The 19,010-nt window shown below is 39.3% G+C and overlaps 1 protein-coding gene across 2 annotated transcripts in view; it reads left to right on the top strand.

The window, feature by feature from the left end:
- The first annotated feature begins 879 nt into the window (after positions 1–879).
- The window catches only part of tbc1d14 (TBC1 domain family, member 14), a 38,143-nt gene continuing 20,012 nt past the window's right edge, over positions 880–19,010 (top strand). Inside the window, exons 1-4 of one of the 2 annotated variants that reach the window (XM_037758729.1) lie at positions 880–996; positions 1,250–1,471; positions 5,761–6,487; positions 14,940–15,063. In XM_037758729.1, coding sequence (XP_037614657.1) covers positions 1,405–1,471; positions 5,761–6,487; positions 14,940–15,063 — 918 coding nt within the window. In that variant the 5' untranslated portion in view covers positions 880–996; positions 1,250–1,404. Of the gene's footprint in view, positions 997–1,249; positions 1,472–5,760; positions 6,488–9,948; positions 10,175–14,939; positions 15,064–19,010 lie in introns of those variants that run through there. The other variant, XM_037758730.1, reaches the window with a different exon arrangement.

Raw genomic sequence — 19,010 nt, 5'->3', positions numbered from 1 at the left:
CAGAAAATAGAAAAAAGAAAATAGAAAACATATTATATATAAACAAATATAACATAAAATAAACAACAAAAAAATTTAAAATAATATATATATGGTATATATATATATATATATATATATAAATAAAATAGAAAACATAAACAAATATAAAAGAAAATAAACAGAAAAAAGAAAATAGAAAAAGAAAAAAATAGAAAATATTATATTCTATATATATATACTGCATATATATATATATATATATATATATAAATAAAAATAACAGAAAAAAATAAAATATAAAATTAAAAATTTGAATATATATATAAAAAATAAAAAGATAAAAATTAAATGAAAATAACAGAAAAAAAAAATATAAAAAGAAAAAAATATTTTTTATTCCCTTTTTATTTTTTATGCTTAATATTTAAGTGAAAGCTTCTAACATTTTAAGATATATATCCATTGAAAATCATATTTTAATTAACACGTTGAAAATGTAAAATATAACAACTGTAGTTCTGGAAAATTCCCTTTTTTTCTCTTCATAATACGAGTCTGGTGTTGTACTCCGATTCCGAGATCGATTATTAATTCCTTCCATATAAATATATATACGGTATATATATCAAAATAAAAAGATAAAATAAAAATAACAGAAAAAAGAAAATAGAAAACTTCATATTATATATACATAAACAAATATAAAAGAAAATAAACATAACAGACAAAAAGAAAATAGAAAAAGAAAAAAATTGAAAATATTATATTATATATATAAATAAAAAATTAAAATTAAATTAAAATTAAATTAAAATATAACAATTGTAGTTCTGTGGAATTCACTTTTTGTTTTCCTCATAAGAGTCTGGTGTGTACTCCGAGATCGATTAGTGATGCCTTCCATTCCAGACAGGTGAATCCATCGACGGTGAGCACATTCTTCACTCGATTACATCACACTCACTCACAGTACAAGTTTGTTTTAAAATGGCGGCGGAAGCGTCAACTAACCAGGTAGGAAACGTCACCGACACCGGATGAACTTATAAAAACGTGTTAGCCGAACACCGCCGAATTCTTTTCATCTCCTATAGTGATGCTGTTACAGCAAAAAATATGTCTTAAATTACATTTTAATGCACTTAAAGGAAAAAGTGTTAAAAAACACATTGAGTTTGGCGAGCAGGATGTGAGGTTTACCTCCTTTTTTAACCCTAGTTTATGTGATAATAATGAGCTCAAACTGGGGCTGTTTGTTACGTCTAAGCTGCGCTGAGGAGGCGGTGAGTTGAGGGTGATGGAGCAGCAGCAGTAGTCTCAGCATCCTCCAGCATGGACCGCTCCAGCAGCTCCAGCAGCTCCAGCAGCAGCCGGCGGCAACCTGCCACACACCTGTAGCATCATCATCATCCACCTGCAGACATGGCGAACACCAGCCACGGTACCCAGAACCAGGACCAGGACCAGGACCGGAGAGACAGCCGCTGTGGTGGGTTACTACTACTATGATGATTTATCACTGTTTACATCCCACATGCCTTAATACTGTGTGCGTGCTTCCACCTGGGGGCATTACAGGTCACACCAAACTCCTGTTTAAAATTATATGATTTAAATACAACCTCGAATATTGTACATGTACACAGTCGATAAATAATAATATTTAGCATTTTGTGAATTATTTAAAGCCAGTCTTTAATTCGGCATACATTTAAAATAAAAAAATACCCTTTCTTTTTAACACAGTTAGTCTTCCTGGGGGCATTACAGGTCACACCAAACTCCTGTTTAAAATTATATGATTTAAATACAACCTTGATTATTGTACATTTACACAGTCGATAAACAATAACATTTAGCATTTTGTGATTTATGTAAAGCCAGTCTTTAATTCGGCATACATTTAATCTGCCAAATACTACTTTCTGAGATAAAATGTTTAACTTTAGTCTCCTTGGGGGCATTACAGGTCAAACCAAACTCCAGTTTAAAATGATATGATTTAAATACAACCTAGAATATTGTATGTTAAAACAGTGGATAAACAATAACATTTAGCACTTTTTTAATTATTTAAAGCCAGTCTTTAATTCGGCATACATTTAATCTGCCAAATACTACTTTCTGAGATAAAATGTTTAACTTTTAACCCAGGGGTCAGCAACCTTTACTATCAAAAGAGCCATTTTAGACAAAAACAACAACAACAAAATCTGTCTGGAGCCACAAAAACATTTGATTATTGCGATGAAGGTAACACAGTTTATAGTCTAAGTATATAGTATATAAGTCTAATGCAGTGAGGGCCAAAGAGAGAAATGTACTATGGAGTATTAGGGCCACATTGAAGGGAAAAAAAATAATATTACAAGAAAAAAGTCATATTACGAGAATAAAGTCATAACTTCACGAGAAAAAAAGAAAATAACACGCTGTTTGAAGCCTGTCATTAATTCGTCCAGAAGACAGTTTTCACTTCGGTGTATATTTAAAGTATGTAGTGGCACTTGCCGAGATAAAATTAAACGTTTAACCCCACAGTTGGTAAGCCATGACTATTAACATTTTGTGAATTGTTAAAGGCAGTCTTCAATTTGGCTTGTAAATTTACCAGTTGAACTTATATCTACTAGGATTTGTTCATGGTTCACCATCGTCCTGCAGGATGTATTTGTAAGGCTGTAGTAAGGAAGAGGTTGTAAAGATTTAAAATGCCACAAAATTAAATTTTTAATATGTTAATTTTAACACAATTAAAATAAGTCCCATCGGTTTTCCAGCCTCCATGCCTCCTTTTCAATTCAGCCATATTATAGGTATATAGGCTGGAGAAACCACGGACGTGTCATGTGCTTTGTATTATATGCATCACACCATGCATTCCAGTCTCTGGCTGAGTAGTGCCACTTAGAAATTTGTATTAAGTCTTAACCCAAACATAGAACCACTTTCTTAAAAAAAGCATTTGCCCACATTTCATGATTTGTGATGTTAAGCTGAAAAGTGATACTAGAGTTGATGATAAAAAAAACACCTGACAAAAACAACATTGAGTCTAGAGTGCCACTTATCACATAATACTACAACAGCTAGAGTTCTCACAGAACAAGATTAGTGTGTGTTTGTGTGTGTGTAATTATATGGGTGTTTCAGTAAAGTAGACAACACCTTTGTTTTGATAACGACTCGTAAAAACAATGTCTGTGTTGGTGTGGCCTCGCAGTTCAGCTGCTATTAAATTTTATTGCTTCATGAGAAACATTGCATTTAAATTAAGGCTGCCAAGTTAGCACGATAATAACTGTTGTTTTAACGCCACTAATCTAGAAAACCTAACCTTGTCATACACTAAATTTTGGCGAGGAAAAACTGGCATGTCCATTTTCAAAGGGGTCCCTTGACCTCTGACCCCCAGATATGTGGATGTAAATGGGTTCTATGGGTACCCACGAGTCTCCCCTTTACAGACATGCCCACTTTATGATAATCACATGCAGTTTTGGAGCAAGTCATAGTCAAGTCAGCACACTGACACACTGACATCTGTTGTTGCTTGTTTGGCTGCAGTTTGTTATGATTTGAGCATATTGTTTTATGCTAAATGCAGTACCTGTGAGGGTTTCTGGACAGTATTTATCATTGTTTTGTGTTGTTAATTGTTTTCCAATAATAAATATATACATACATTTGCATAAAGCAGCATATTTGCCCACTCCCATGTTGATAAGAGTATTAAATACTTGACAAATCTCCCTTTAAGGTTCATTTTGAACAGATAAAAAATTTACGATTGGTCACTATTAAATATTTTATGTATGTATATTTAAATAGACATTTCAAGCCAGTTATTCAGCATGATAATAGTAATGAGTTTGTACAGATTGTGACCTTTTTGGTGACTCTGGTTGTAGATTATTTCCACGGTGGCACAGGACCAACCTGTTGCTCTGTTTTGGGACAAAGTCTACCCGACTCACCTGCAGGTCAGCGTTTAGAGCTCGGGCTTCATGTGTCAACCATTTGAAAAAACACGAGGCCCTGTTGACTTTAAAAGTGTACATTCTCTATTTTCCCTACCTATTTATTTTACCTTATCTTTATAAAAGGTGTGTGTGTGTGCTTTCAAGGCCCACTGACAGTATTTCCTGTTGAAAAACAAACACAACAACTGCACTCTGATGCTCGTGTGCTGTCACATGTAACTGAAGCAACGGTGGATTCATGAAATTCTAAGTGTGAAACAGGAGGGGTACGCTCACTGACACGCTAGCTATAGCTTTAGCTTCACAGCTGGTGTTAAAGTGATGATGTAGCCCTCGCTGGGGCCCCTGTTCACATTACAGCACCGACTCCAGTTACAGCCCGGTTACTGCGGGGTTAGTTTTCACCTCTCAAGGCTTCCACGCCCGTTCATTCTCTGGTGCCCTGGTCAATCAGGAGAAACTAGTTGCCACACCATTAGCCTTGATCACAATTCCCCAGAAGTGACGTCTTCAAATAACTTGCAATTGAGGAAGCAGCATACTGTATATCCTCACATTGGATAAGATGGAACCATGTTTGACATTTCTGGTTGATAAATGACAATCAATCAATTGCTCGTCGGGAAAGAGGTTAAATAACGCTCCAAAAGTTAGGCTAAATTTTAGCAAGGAAAAACTGGCATGGTCATTTTCAAAGGGGTCCCTCGACCTCTGACCTCCAGATATGTGAATGTAAATGGGTTCTATGGGTACCCACGAGTCTCCCCTTTACAGACATGCCAACTTTATGATAATCACATGCAGTATAAATGTGTTATTTTCTCCTATTCTAAAATGGTGTATCTGAATATTTCTGCATACTGGGGTCCCTAAACAGTCTTAGAATTACATAAATTGTGTATCACTGTAAAGCTGAGACTCTTGTGGATCCAATGAGCCCAACTGTATTCATGTGTGATGATGTTAGTCCCCATAGGAGACATTTCATTGTAGTGAGACCAATTTTTTGTAATTTGACGTCACTGTATAAAATGACCTGTGGTGACCTCTAGGATAATCACAGCCTCATGAAACTTTACAGCCACAAACTAGAGACCTAGAGCATTCAGAGGATGGATGGCTTTCCTAGCTAGATTGACAATAAGGGGGTTTCTGAGCAGTTTACACAACAGAAGTGCTCACGATCCAAAAATGCAGTTCTTGCAGAAATCTTAAAAAAATATCAAAAGTTTTTGATCCCAAATCACAGCATGGCTTTTTCTATGTTGTTCCTCAAGGTCTTGGTGTCTTAATGTGGTATTTTGGAGGGATTATTGATCATTTTTTATCAATTCTCGAGTGGTAAAAATGGTTAAATTTAGCACCAAATCTGTGCAACAAATGGTATCAACCCAAAAAATGCTGCACCAACTTATGAGACATAATAGAGCATGGGGATGACATCAACTTGACACACAGTGCTGAGCTGCATCTCAAATTAATCTTCAGGTTCTCAGCTTTCAGATGATGTTCACCACTTCTATGTGACATCTACTGTTGACCTGCTATCTCCCCCTAAAGACCCCCATAAAAAAGACAAAAACGGGTCTATGTGGGTCTCAGAGGGTTAAATAAAAGAGCTCTGGCATCAGAAAATAAGTACAGAAACATAAAGTCGCATTAAAACATAATAGCTAACTTTCACAATCAAAGAATATTGACTTATTTGAGTTAATGAAATATTGGTCAGTAGAAAACTGGTGTATAAAAATTGTCTAAAAATCAAACTAATTGATTCTGGTATTGTTTTTTGAAGGTGTGTCTGGAGTAGCCGTAGTGGAGAACGGCTGCGTAGCGACCGACCCGACTGCCTCTGACCTCCACGATCACACCAACCACCACAACCATGAGTCCAGCACCACCCCGTCCTGCTCCTCCACCCCCATCTACTACTGCAGCCCCCAGAAAAGCTACTCGGACCTGAACCAGGACAGCCACAGCCTGACTTCCCAGGACTCGGGTATCCCGACCCTGGAGATCAACCCTCCTGAGCCCATCCTCCACAGCCACCAGCGCCCAGGTGACGGAGGCTTTCTCTCGGACTCTTTATCTCCCGCCACTTTAACGTTAGATGATGACCCCTCTGACGGCAGCATCCGCAAATCCTCCACCTTCCCCTGCAGCGGTTACGACTCCATCCGCCTCTTTAGCCCCACCCTCAGATTATCCGCCACCACGGGGACGGGTCTCGGGGGCGGATCTTTAAACCGCAGCGACGACATCTCCGTGTGCAGCGTGTCCAGCATGAGCACCGAGCTGTCGGTCTCCAACGAGGACATCCTGGATTTCACTGCGACTTCTGACTCCAGCGCCATTGTTACCTTAGCGACGGATGAAAGCGGTGGCGATCATTTCTCAGACGCGAAGTTGACGTCGTCACCGGGAAGCCCCAGAGACTTATGGAGTCCTGTACGACTGCAGCCGGGATCCGAGGAGGATGGCCGACAAAAGAAACTGGGACCTCTGGCGAGCTTATTCAACAGGTACGTTCAGATACGGCTCTAAATGATAACTCTTTATTTCCTACGGGGCGTAGGTGGCTCGCGGCCGCAGCTTTACAGCGCTCCCCGCCCGGACCTCGCCGCACCGTGATGGGGCTCCCTGCTTCCGGTGCGACTGTCGACCGGGGCAGACTGTCCTCAGTGCGCCCCAACCGCGTCGTGCCGTGGCCCACGTAAAAGGCGCCAGGGGTCTGCGGCGATGTCTGCAACCCACCCGACCCGTCTTGAAACACGGACCAAGGAGTCTAACGCACGTGCAAGAGGGTGCAAGCAAACCCTTCGGCGCAATAAAAATGAGGGCTGTCGCGCCGGCTGAGGAGGGATCCCGCCCCAGCCGGGTCGGAACCCAACCGGCCCGTCTCGCCTGCACCGTCGGGGAGGTGGAGCAAAAGTAAAGTGGTATCGGTGCCGTTGTATCGGAGCCGTTTTGCGAGTACGAGTACATGAGCACAGTATCGGACACAATACCCGATACTGGTACCGGTATTGGTGCATCCCTACTTTAAACATTTGTTAGAATGTCTCTTCATCTATCTGCATATCACATCAGGTTACAACAAGAGAGAACATATGGATTATCCTTCATGTTTTGATGCCATTAGTGGCCCAAAAATAGAAAAAAGCTGCATTGAAGGCAGCCTCAGTGAGATAAAGATCCGTTCTGAACTTCCTCTCATAACGGTTTCTTTATCGAAGGCCTTAGAGAAGTAGGCATTGCTCAAAGTGGCTTTACAACCCTTGCTTTAGCCAACACATCCCTCACCCCTCCCACCACTCTTGCATATTACAGCTCACCTAGAATGTAACCCAACCCAAGTTTAGCTTTGGAGTTTCTGATTGGCCCATAGAGAGGCTGCATCATTCAAGGGTTCACACTGCTGCTGCTGTTGGTAAAGAGGATCCTGTCATGCTGTTACATCTTAAGTGTTATTTCCCCATTCTGTGTGTGTATGATTGGGAGTGTGGTGTTCCTTCCTCTTTAGATAGGTACATGTATATTGCAGTATTATTTTACCTCTCAGATATTGATGCTGCCGCACTTCATCCTGTCTGTCATTACGGCCAGTGTTTTTTTTAAATATATCTACCAGTAGGGCCGGCGCATTATGCACAACACCACGCTTTAATTTATTTATCTTTCTGTGATTTTCAGTGGATTCTTTAAAGTATTTTGTAGAGCTGAAACGAAAATGAATGCAAGCATTTTATTAATTTATTAAAGGGGACCTATTATGCTTTTGTGCTTTCCTTTAATGTGTCGTGTTTTGTGCATGTAAAAGGTCTGCAAAGTTAGTTGTTCCACTGCTCCTGAATTGCCTGAAACACCTCGCTTGAAATCCCGCCTTTTCTTCTGTAAGGTGGTGATGTCAGCAAGTAGGGATGCACCGATACCGATACCAGTAGTGGGTCCGATACTGTGCTCATACTCGTACTCATACTCGCAAAACGGCTCCAATACAATGGTACCGATACCACTTTACGGCAGCGGGATGTTAATCTTGGAAATTCTGAGTTCATTCTCTGACCTTAACCCCCCTCCCCCCACCTCCATATATATATATATATATATATATATATATATATACTAAAAAGTGTATATATTTTGGGGAAAAAAAAGTATATATATTTTGGAAAAAAAAAAAAAAAAAGTATATATATTTTGGAAAAAAAAAAAAGTATATATATTTTGGAAAAAAAAAAAAGTATATATATTTTGGAAAAAAAAAAAAGTATATATATTTTGAAAAAAAAAAAAGTATATATATATTTTTGAAAAAAAAAAAAGTATATATATTTTGGAAAAAAAAAAGTATATATATATTTTGGGAAAAAAAAAAAGTATATATATTTTGGAAAAAAAAAAAGTATATATATATTGGGGGGGAAAAAAAGTATATATATTTTGGAAAAAAAAAAGGATATATATTTTGGAAAAAAAAAAAGTATATATATTTTTGAAAAAAAAAAAAGATATATATTTTGGAAAAAAAAAAAAGTATATATATTTTGGGGGGGAAAAAAAGTATATATATTTTGGGGGGGAAAAAAAGTATATATATTTTGGAAAAAAAAAAAGGATATATATTTTGGAAAAAAAAAAAAGTATATATATTTTTGAAAAAAAAAAAAGGATATATATTTTTGAAAAATAAAAAGGATATATATTTTGGAAAAAAAAAGTATATATATATTTTGGAAAAAAAAAAAAGTATATATATTTTGGAAAAAAAAAAAAGTATATATATTTTGGGGGGGAAAAAAAGTATATATATTTTGGAAAAAAAAAAGGATATATATTTTTGGAAAAAAAAAGGATATATGTTTTGGAAAAAAAAAAAAGTATATATATTTTTGAAAAAAAAAAAAAGGATATATATTTTGGAAAAAAAAAAGGATATATATTGTTCACCTCGCTTGAAGTCCCGCCTTTTCTTCTGTAAGGTGGTGATGTCAGCAAGTAGGGATACACCGATACCGATACCAGTAGTGGGTCCGATACTGTGCTCATACTCGTACTCGTACTCGTACTCGCAAAACGGCTCCAATACAATGGCACCGATACCACTTTACGGCAGCGTGATGTTAATCTTGGAAATTCTGAGTTCATTCTCTGACCTTAACCCCCCTCCCCCCACCTCCATATATATATATATATATATATATATACTAAAAAGTATATATATTTTGGGAAAAAAAAGTATATATATATATATATATATTTTGGAAAAAAAAAAAGATATATATTTTGGAAAAAAAAAAAAGTATATATATTTTGGAAAAAAAAAGTATATATATTTTGGAATTTTTTTTTTTTTTAAAGAAACCGTACTAAGTGCAGCCTCTTCCTGCACTGTATATCATTCATTTATTTATTTATTTTTTGTTATGTTGTATAGTCTTAAATTGTTCAAAACAAATAAACAAACAAAAAGCCAAACCAGGAATCAGCCAGGAGAGCAGAGCAGCGAGCTACTGGGTCATAAATCAACCTATTGAAAGTGATCAAACAAACCCAGAATGACTTGTGAGTCGCCACCAGATCCTTCATTACCAGTTTCTATTTACCCAGTTTCTACTTCTCTTCTTGTGTTAATTTACATACAGCAGTTCTGAGCTTTGCTCCGGCTCTGATGATGATGGTGAAAGTTGGTTTCACACTCCCATTACTCAGTGTGTGGTCGTCACATTCCACTTTCTATTGAGCTTTTCTTGAATGAACGGTGGAGGAGGATTTTACAACACCAAGCCACACTTTGGAACCAGACTGCTGACCCAAGTATCTTGTGTACCTAGTGAATAAATGAACGTGATCCATCATGTGTTAGACGTCAGTTATCTCTCTCTGTTGTCCCTCCTTCCTTCCTTCCTTCCTTCCTTCCTCACATTGAGAAGTTACTCATTCCCTCAGTGCCCTTCAGACTCCTTCTCCTCCCCTCCCATTTGTTAAGTCAGTCCTCTTCGCTCCACAATCTCACTCTGCCTCGACCATCGTGGTTGTGTGGGACTTTTTCTCTTCCTCTGAAACTTAAAATATGGAGGGCGTGGGCCTCCTTTATTTACTTCTTTGAGCACTCGACCTCCAGGTGCCTGTTTCTCTCTGTTTATTTTGGGGTATTGAGGCTGACAAAGCAGGATGGCGACCCCATCTCTTCTTCTGTACATTGACAGGTAGGATACCAGCAGTTTGTTAACCACTGTGGCCTGTGGTTGTTCATGTGTTTTTGTGTATGCAAGCAAGATCAGAAGTTAGTTGTGGTTTTCTGCTGGACTAAATACACACTTCTGTTCTGTTTCGAATGTTATAAAACAAAACTGGGAGCAGCTCCACCTCATGCAAAAAAAAACTCAGTGTACTTTCCCTTCTTCTTCTTCTTGTACTAGCTTGTTTGGTATTTCCATGCCTGCCTGCCTGCCTGCACGGTCTGTTCATTGTTAGTTGAAGCGTAAGAACCACCGGGGGACACCTTATCACCTTGCACACACACTCAACACTGAAATCCTAACGTTCTTGGGAGACTTGACCACCCACAAACCAGAACGGTGCAAAGCCTCAGCTCGGATTCAACATACAGACGAGAGCACCCTCCTACCCGTTTTCTAGCCGTTCCACTTGAGCGCTGGACCGTAGCCGCGGAACATGCAGTGTTCACGTGGAGTGCATACTTGGCCTGGCCTGAATGCAAATCATGTTCCTGCTTGGTGCTAAACACGAAAGCTGGAAACATGATGTTCTTATGAACTGTAAATACAAATCTGATGTTGAGACTTGGCACCTAGCAGCATTGTTTTATGGTGGTACACGAGGTTACTCAAGTTCACGACTACCAAAGGTCAAAGCCTGGTTACAGGTTAATTTGTCCACCTTAGCTAAGTTCTGCTTTGTTGATATTTTTGGATGATATGAAGTTTTATTAAAAGTAGGGCATTTTGTATCTGTTCAAAATGTACCTTAAAGGGAGATTTTTCAAGTATTTAATACTCTTATCAACATGGGAGTGGGCAAATATGCTGCTTTATGCAAAAGTATGTATATATTTATTATCGGAAATCAATTAACAACATAAAACAATGACAGATATAGTCCAGAAACCCTCACAGGTACTGCATTTAGCATAAGAAATATGCTCAAATCATAACATGGCAAACTGCAGCCCAACAGACAACAACAGCTGTCAGTGTGTCAGTGTGCTGTCTTGACTATGACTTGCCCCAAACTGCATGTGATTATCATAAAGTGGGCATGTCTGTAAAGGGGAGACTCGTGAGTACCCATAGAACACATTTACATTCACATATCTGGAGGTCAGAGGTCAAGGGACCCCTTTGAAAATGGACATATCCGTTTTTCCTTGCCAAAATTAGCGTAACTTTGGAGCGTTATTAAGCCCTCTTTCGCGACATGCTACCATGACATGGTTGGTACCGATGGATTCATTGGGTTTTCTAGTTTCATATGATACCAGTGTCTTCACTCTAGAAACTTTTAAACTGAGCCCGCTACAACCTAAAAATCGCAAATTGCTTTAAAGAAATTTGCGTTATTATCGTGTTACCTTTGATGGCCCTAAAAATTACAAAAAAAAAAATCTGGTTGGTCTTGAAAGTTCGTTATCGGCCTTGGAAATAGTGCTTTGACAAAAAAAAAAAAGGCTTGACACAAAGTTCAAGCTTATTCCAGAGCTTTCAACTGTGTTTAATGGTCTTTTTTCAATAGATGGAGTTTGCTCAGTTGCTCTGTTGTCATCACAAGTATCAAACTTCAATCACATTACAACAGGTGATAACAGGAGCATGGGGTCATGAATGTATCTAAACTGATGAAGGCTGTGAGAAGTGGAGTTGAACGCTCCAATAAAAGCTAGTAAGCGGACCTTGAATTCACATTTTGTTGACGCTTCACTAGTTATTGATTCTTTCTGTTATCATCCTCTTTAGATCAGATTTCCAGAGCTTCTTTGTGAACTAAAAGCTGATGCTTCCTTCCTTTTTATTGTCTCCAGGAGGAGTTGTGTGACTGTGATTACAGCTGATATTCAGATGACAGCTTCCCTTAGCAGCGCTATGTACGAGTGTAAAATGTTGCTCTACAAGTGTCTGATGTCTTCTAGCACTTGTCTGTTATCTCTCTAAGAAAAGATGAATTGTTACAACGCTGGTGGCTGCTTGTTTTCCGTTCTGTGTTTCCAATGTGCGGAGTAAGAAGAACATAATTCAATGTGCTTGGCCTTTAAATATCCTTCATTAAAGCCTTGAATGCACCCTCATAATGAGCAAATACTTTCCACTGCTTGCGTTATCTAATGTTCACTACAGTATCGGTACGCATAGTGGAAGAAATGCAAGACTGATGCGAAACGTGAAGAGGGAGGTGTTACCGCTGGAATGTAAATAAAGTTAAATGTGCCGTGCTGCCTCCCATTGATTGTGAACATGCATACCTAGATTTGGTCATGGTTAAGCATGACTTGTCACTAGTTATTGAATGGTTGGGTTGACAGAGAAGACCATGGACACAATCACTATAATGGTTATCATTTTGGAAGCGGATGGATTGATCATAGGAAAGTAGTTTTTCGAGTGAGCACAACAGAAGGCCACATGTGTTGATGAGCCGCAGCAGACACGGTCAGCTTTCGTTGAATGAAACCTCCAGCCTGTAGCTGTGTCTGCTTAGTGTTTGTTTCCTGTCCTTACTACCCAGTCAGCAGTTAAAAGGTCAGATTGATCCAACTGAGATAACTTGTGACGTCAGACCTCCTTTCCACCTCTCCATGGTCCACTGGGTTAGGGCAGAGTAGTGTCAAAGCAACTTGTTCAAAATGTACCTTAAAGGGAGATTAGTCAAGTATTTAATACTCTTATCAACATGGGAGTGGGCAAATATGCTGCTTTATGCAAATATATGTATATATGTATTATTGGAAATTAATTTAACAACACAAAACAATGACAGATATTGATCCAGAAACCCTCACAGGTACTGCATTTATCATAAAACAATATACTCAAATCATAACATGGCAAACTGCAACCCAACTGGCAACAACAGCTGTCGGTGTGTCAGTGTGCTGACTGGACTATGACTTACCCCAAACTGCATGTGATTATCATAAAGTGGGCATGTCTGTAAAGGGGAGACTCGTGGGTACCCATAGAACCCATTTACATTCACATATCTTGAGGTCAGAGGTCAAGGGACCGCTTTGAAAATGGACATGCCAGTTGTTCCTCGCCAAAATTTAGCTCATGTTAGGGGCTTTATTTAACCTCCTTCATGACATGCTAGTATGACATGGCTGGTACCGATGGATTCATTAGGTTTTTTAGTTTCATATGATGCCAGTTTCCTCACTCTAGCTTTAAAACTGAGCCCGCTACAACCTAAAAGGCGTTAATGCGTTAAAGAAATTAGTGGTGTTAAAACAAATTTGCATTATCGCGTTAACTTTGACAGCCTTATCATTAGATAAGGCCGTCGCCTCTTGATGAGATGCAGCCTAGACAGACATATGGACTCTGTGATGTTACAGCCCTGTACTCTGCCTGTTGTGTCACGTGGTCCGTTCAAAAGAGGCTTTTTATTTCACCACTTTTATTCATGTCTTTTCACAGCTAGGCTCCATTCAGGCTTTTAATTAAAGCCCCCGCTAACAGCTCTGTGACACCGCACTGACGGAGAAATGAAAGGAATAGCTGGCTAAATGATACAGGGGAAAAAGAGGAAGGCTTTTCAGCCGCTTTGCATGTGGTGTTTAAACAGCAGGTGGATGGAAGATAAACACGGTGATGTGCAGACTGCCCTCTCTTCCATTCAAGCATTCGGGGGATTTTTAATTTTGATTATAGAGCAGACAGTCAAGTGGTTATTTCACATTCTTCCATGAAAGCAGGAAAGATGCCTTTTTTAATCACATTTTTAGCAGCTATATAGGGGTGGGAATCACCAGAGGACCCATGATACAATATTATCATGATACGATATTATTTTAATTTAAACATTTTGTGATATGCTGAGTATTTTGATAAGATATATTGCGATTTATTACCTTTTTTCTACAGCAAATTATGCAGTTTGTCAACCTCTATTTTATCTAATAAGACAAAGTTTTCACTTTGTGAATCTCAGAGTTTTCATTCACATATCTGGAGGTCCGAGGTCAAAGGACCCCTTTGAAAATGGCCATGCCAGTTTTTCCTCACCAAAATTTAGCGTAAGTTTGAAGCGTTATTTGGCGTTCTCCCCGATAAGCGAACATGACATGGTTCCAATGGATTCATTAGGTTTTCTAGTTTCATATGATACCAGTAGCTTCACTCTAGCTTTAAGACTGAGCTTGCTACAACCTCCGAAAGACAGAATAGCGGCCAGGCCCGTCGGATTGTTAAGAGGTTGATAGTTTATATAATAAAAGATCGATACCTGACGTCTGTGTATCGATAGAATATTGCCACGCAAAATATTGCTGCTTGGTTAAATAACGGAGCTACTAACGTTAACGGAGGTGCCATTGAGTTATTATTATGAGGCGTTCAAGCTCTGTTCAGTAAAAGGTCAAAGGTAAATTACAACATTACTATGATGTGTTTAAATGTAATCTTGTAAAATTCACATGCTGGTGTCTCCAAATGCTGCTCTGTCACGGATTCAAGTCTAGTTTTATTAGTCCTATGGCCGTGACCGGCCTGCCAACTCACATGATGTCACATAGCTTGTTAAAATGCTCTCTGGGTGGCCTGTACGCTTTTGATCTTAAATCCACAGATTCCTTTTGTGAGCTTATCTCAGCAGCAGCGAGGACACACACAGATACACACTTACTGCAGCTATGGGGGGCCCACACAGTGACCCAGTGAAGACCGCAATCATAGCTCTGGGTTTCACTCTTGTGTCATAATGACCTAATTTGTTTCTCTCATCTGATTCGTCTCTCAGGAGCCTGTTTGCCAGGTTGGCGAAGGACAGTCGGCCAGTGGAGCAGAGGGATCCAGGGTGGAAGCTGTTTGGGAAAGTCCCGCCACGAGAAGGCCCCTTTAAGGACCCGAAGAGAATACAGAAGGTAGACTCTTCATTTTTGGGATCACAGCATTGTTACATGATAAATGAATACCACGAGACACCAGAATACCGTTAGAAATCACAGGTTTACACACGCTTCAATGAGCTGATTACTCTGAAACCAGAGTTTTCTACTTTCTTGTTTCGTCTTGCTGCGGTTTGTTTTGGTTGACGGATACGGAATGGATATGACGTCACGTTACTCAGACTACAACAATAAAAGCGGTAACTTCCTTCTACTTCCGCATAGACTTAAATGAAGCAAATATATCAATTCTGGCATTAAAAAATCTGTGTTCTCTTCTTTTCCACACTTTTTAAGATATCAATATATCCACTGACAACTTTAAAATCAGCCTGACGTCGCTCCCTTAAGCGTACTGTGTCTTGTTGTTTACGTAGCAACATCTGAAGCTCCGCTCGCGGCGTTTTGTGTCCTGTCCTCGAGTAGATATTAGTCACATGAACCAACGAGAGGTTTGTTTGTTTCACAGACCATTTGTTTGGTTTACTGTGTATTTAGTTTTCATCACAGAGAACATGGAGTTTTCTCCTCCAGGCTGCTGATCTCTGATCTGTGGTACAAAAGAAAACTATTACTAGAGAATCAAACAGTATTTTTTTTTTTCACTTTTATTAGCTTCCTCATATAAAAAAAAGCCCTTTTTAAAATGCTACTCAATTACCTTTTTAAAAGTCAATAAACAAGCCTTCCACCTGCATCATATGAGTGTGGTTTAACTGACCTTGTCAGCTGTGGTTTATGGTGCTGCGGTGCAAAATGTACAGCTGCCTGACACACATTTAAACCACCGGCACTATGCTGAGAAACTGACGGCTACACTAGTTCTGTAAAGTAGGCTGCGAGTTAAATGAATGGCAAATTTTGCGGTTCTGGTTTTTTACAATTTCACCATGTTCATTACCTATTTCTAAATGGATGTTTAAGGCTCAGTTTTATTTTTTATTAGGGCCCGAGCACCGACAACGTCGGGCAGCAAAAGCCCTATTGAAACTGTAGGAATTATTCTTTTTCTAAAAATGAATCTCATTTTCGAGGGCCTTAAGGTGCTCAAAAAGTTGTTAAACTTGGCAGACTTATCAGACGAGGTGTAAAATTTGTTATTTTACGGGTCTCGGGCTTTGGTGTGGCTAAATGGCTCGCTAGCGCCCCCTACGAAGATGGAAAAATGTAGCCCCTCGTTCCGGTTTCACCTACATGTATGACATTTGGCAGACAGATGTAACATTTGGGGATGCACAAAAAAGCCTCTTGGAGGTATACCCAAAACCCAACAGGAAGTCAGACATTTTTAATTCAATGTGCCATTTTCGCCCATTTTTAGCATACTTTAACGAACTCCTCCTACAGATTTAATCAGATTGACTTGAAATTTCGTCAGGACTATCTAAAGACCTTGGCAATGAATAGTTATTAAAACCCTGAGTTTCATGGAAGGACCTTGCCGTGACGTGGCGGCAAATTTGTGGCATTCGCCATGAAAGTTGTTGTAACTTCATCGTACTTTGTCAAATCTACTCCAAATTTCTCAGCCATGATGATGCGCGGGAAGTTGCGAGGGCCCGTTCCATCTCTGCTTGCAGCTTTAATTTCATTTTGGATTGTAACTGGTATTCATTTCAGTGCTTGATAGTATCAAACTGAATATCTGAAGTGTTCAATTTCCTTCCTGAAACCCCAGATATTGAATATATTAGATGGATATTATTGTATTAATTTAAAGTCAACATTGTTAGTACTGCATTGAAACAGCGCTGCAGCAGCTTTTGCTGTAGAACAGCTGCTGTTCAAAGGTCAAATGGATGAGCAACTGGCTTTTGATGCAATAATGCCTTTTAGCAGAGCTTATCACTGTATCATGGGACAATACAGACCGACGAGTACTCAATACCAACATTATGACTCATGATAACCTACCAACTGATGGCTAAGACTCTGTTATGTAATGCCCAGGGCTTTGAAGAGGTCTAAAATATCAGGAACAATCTATATCTGAGTACAATCTCTGTAGTGTTCTTGAATACCAGGAGCACAATGCCCTGAGCAACAACATTCCCCATCTCTGACATTTAGGTTCAACGGCTATTTTTAGAGCACCGCATGCTGAAAAGCAAACAACCGCTCTCAGTTCTTAGCAAATGTTATTCAATTCTAAATATTCTATTGTATCGCTGGATGGAAGAATAACTTGAAATTGATAAGAATCCTGCTGTTTCTCTGTGCCAGACTGTGTGGCAGTAACATGCCTCGTGCATGTAGTGTTTGTGTTGCTCAGCTCGCTGCAATTTAAAATGTCAAGGTCTTTGAGAGCACTTTGTTAGATATAGCCAGCTGGTGACTGAACACTCATAATTTCGCACTGCCATTCAAAAAAGCAGACAGGGGAGGTGTCTCAGAGCCAATTAAAGAGCACAACATCGCTCTAATGGTGAAATAAACCAAAGAACACGATGGCAGCTTGTAATTAGAGCCTGTAGAAGCCTGTTATTGTGCTACCATATACTCAGTGTGACACCAGGGGAGTCTCCTCTGTGCTCTTTGTGCTGGTTAAAAGGCCTGTTAATATGCAGTTTACAGAACAGCCCTATAAATACCTTGTTAATGTTGACTATCTTCTTGTATTGGCTAGAAATTAAACCCCCTATCTGACTCATGCGCACCACCCACATGTGCTTCATATCTGAGTCTCATCTGTGGTTGTAACCTTATATTGAACCTCAGGAATCGGTTAACAAGGCTCCGTTTTCAAGCTTTTGTCCCGCCTGTGACGCTGCTGTTCAAAGGCGGGGTCAGTAAACTGTGTGTGTGTGTAATGCTTTATTTGCCAAGGTCATTGTTCACCTGCCTACGAGACACACTGTGTGCTATTTCCACCAGCAACGTTTCCCCCTTTGAGAACAAGACTGTGAATCAAGTTTTACGTTCTAATTTACACCACTTCAGTCTTCGATATATCTTGAGGAGGCCTCAGTACAACGTCTGGTCTGGTCGCAGTGAATCGCTGCCTGCTGAAGAAAGTAATTGTTTTGTTACCTGCTGAGCCTGTAAATCACATCGTGTGGCAGCCCGGGCGTGTCTGAGTTACTGAGATGTGGGGAGTGGGGCTGAATTGAAATTGGACTCAGCATGAGTTTTAATTTTAATGTAAAGTCATTTAAACCCCTCCTATGCAGAGGTAGAAGGAAGTTACCGCTTTTATTGTTGTAGTCTGAGTAACGTGACGTCATATCCGTTCTGTATCCGTCAACCAAAACAAACCGCAGCGAGCCAAAACTAGAAAGCAGGAAATGACGAAGGGTCTGCATGGATACGACCTGCACCCTCACATGTTAAATCCAACGTGGTAAACACTAGACATCCAGTAAAGGATGGAAACACTTTGGGTTTCACACATTGCCAGGATAAGCAGAGCTAGACATCACGGCTAAAGCTGCATGCTAACTCTGTCACGGACAGGAAACGTTATCATATCACGGTAACGTGCGGTCAAGCCGGCCGTCGCTTTCATCTCCATGGTCAAATGTGCCGACGCTACGACTGTAGAGCACCCATATTCTGACATTTATGTTAAATGCATTCAAACGGCCCCGATGGAGCTGACCATGGATGTATAAAGAGAACGGAGCTGACGGGAGAGCTAGAGACGGACTTGGAGAAGTTAGAGGAAGTGTGACTACGTCTGGTTTTTCAAAATAAGGTGTTAACAAAAGGAACTGTATATACAAAATACATATATGGAAATAAGATTGATTGGATTATACTCACCAGAAGTATAAAACATTACATGTCCCTTATAAATTAAAAAGAAAATACCACTAATTTGTGAGGGAAATGTCGTTGCTGAAATTTTTTTTATAAATAATTCCTGACAATGACTGATATATTTGACTTCAGGACATCTCTGATGCTGAAAATCAAAAAATGTT

This window comes from Sebastes umbrosus, chromosome 22 (assembly GCF_015220745.1).
Source record: "Sebastes umbrosus isolate fSebUmb1 chromosome 22, fSebUmb1.pri, whole genome shotgun sequence".
NCBI lineage: Eukaryota > Metazoa > Chordata > Actinopteri > Perciformes > Sebastidae > Sebastes > Sebastes umbrosus.
This window is presented reverse-complemented; position numbering and strand designations above follow the sequence as displayed.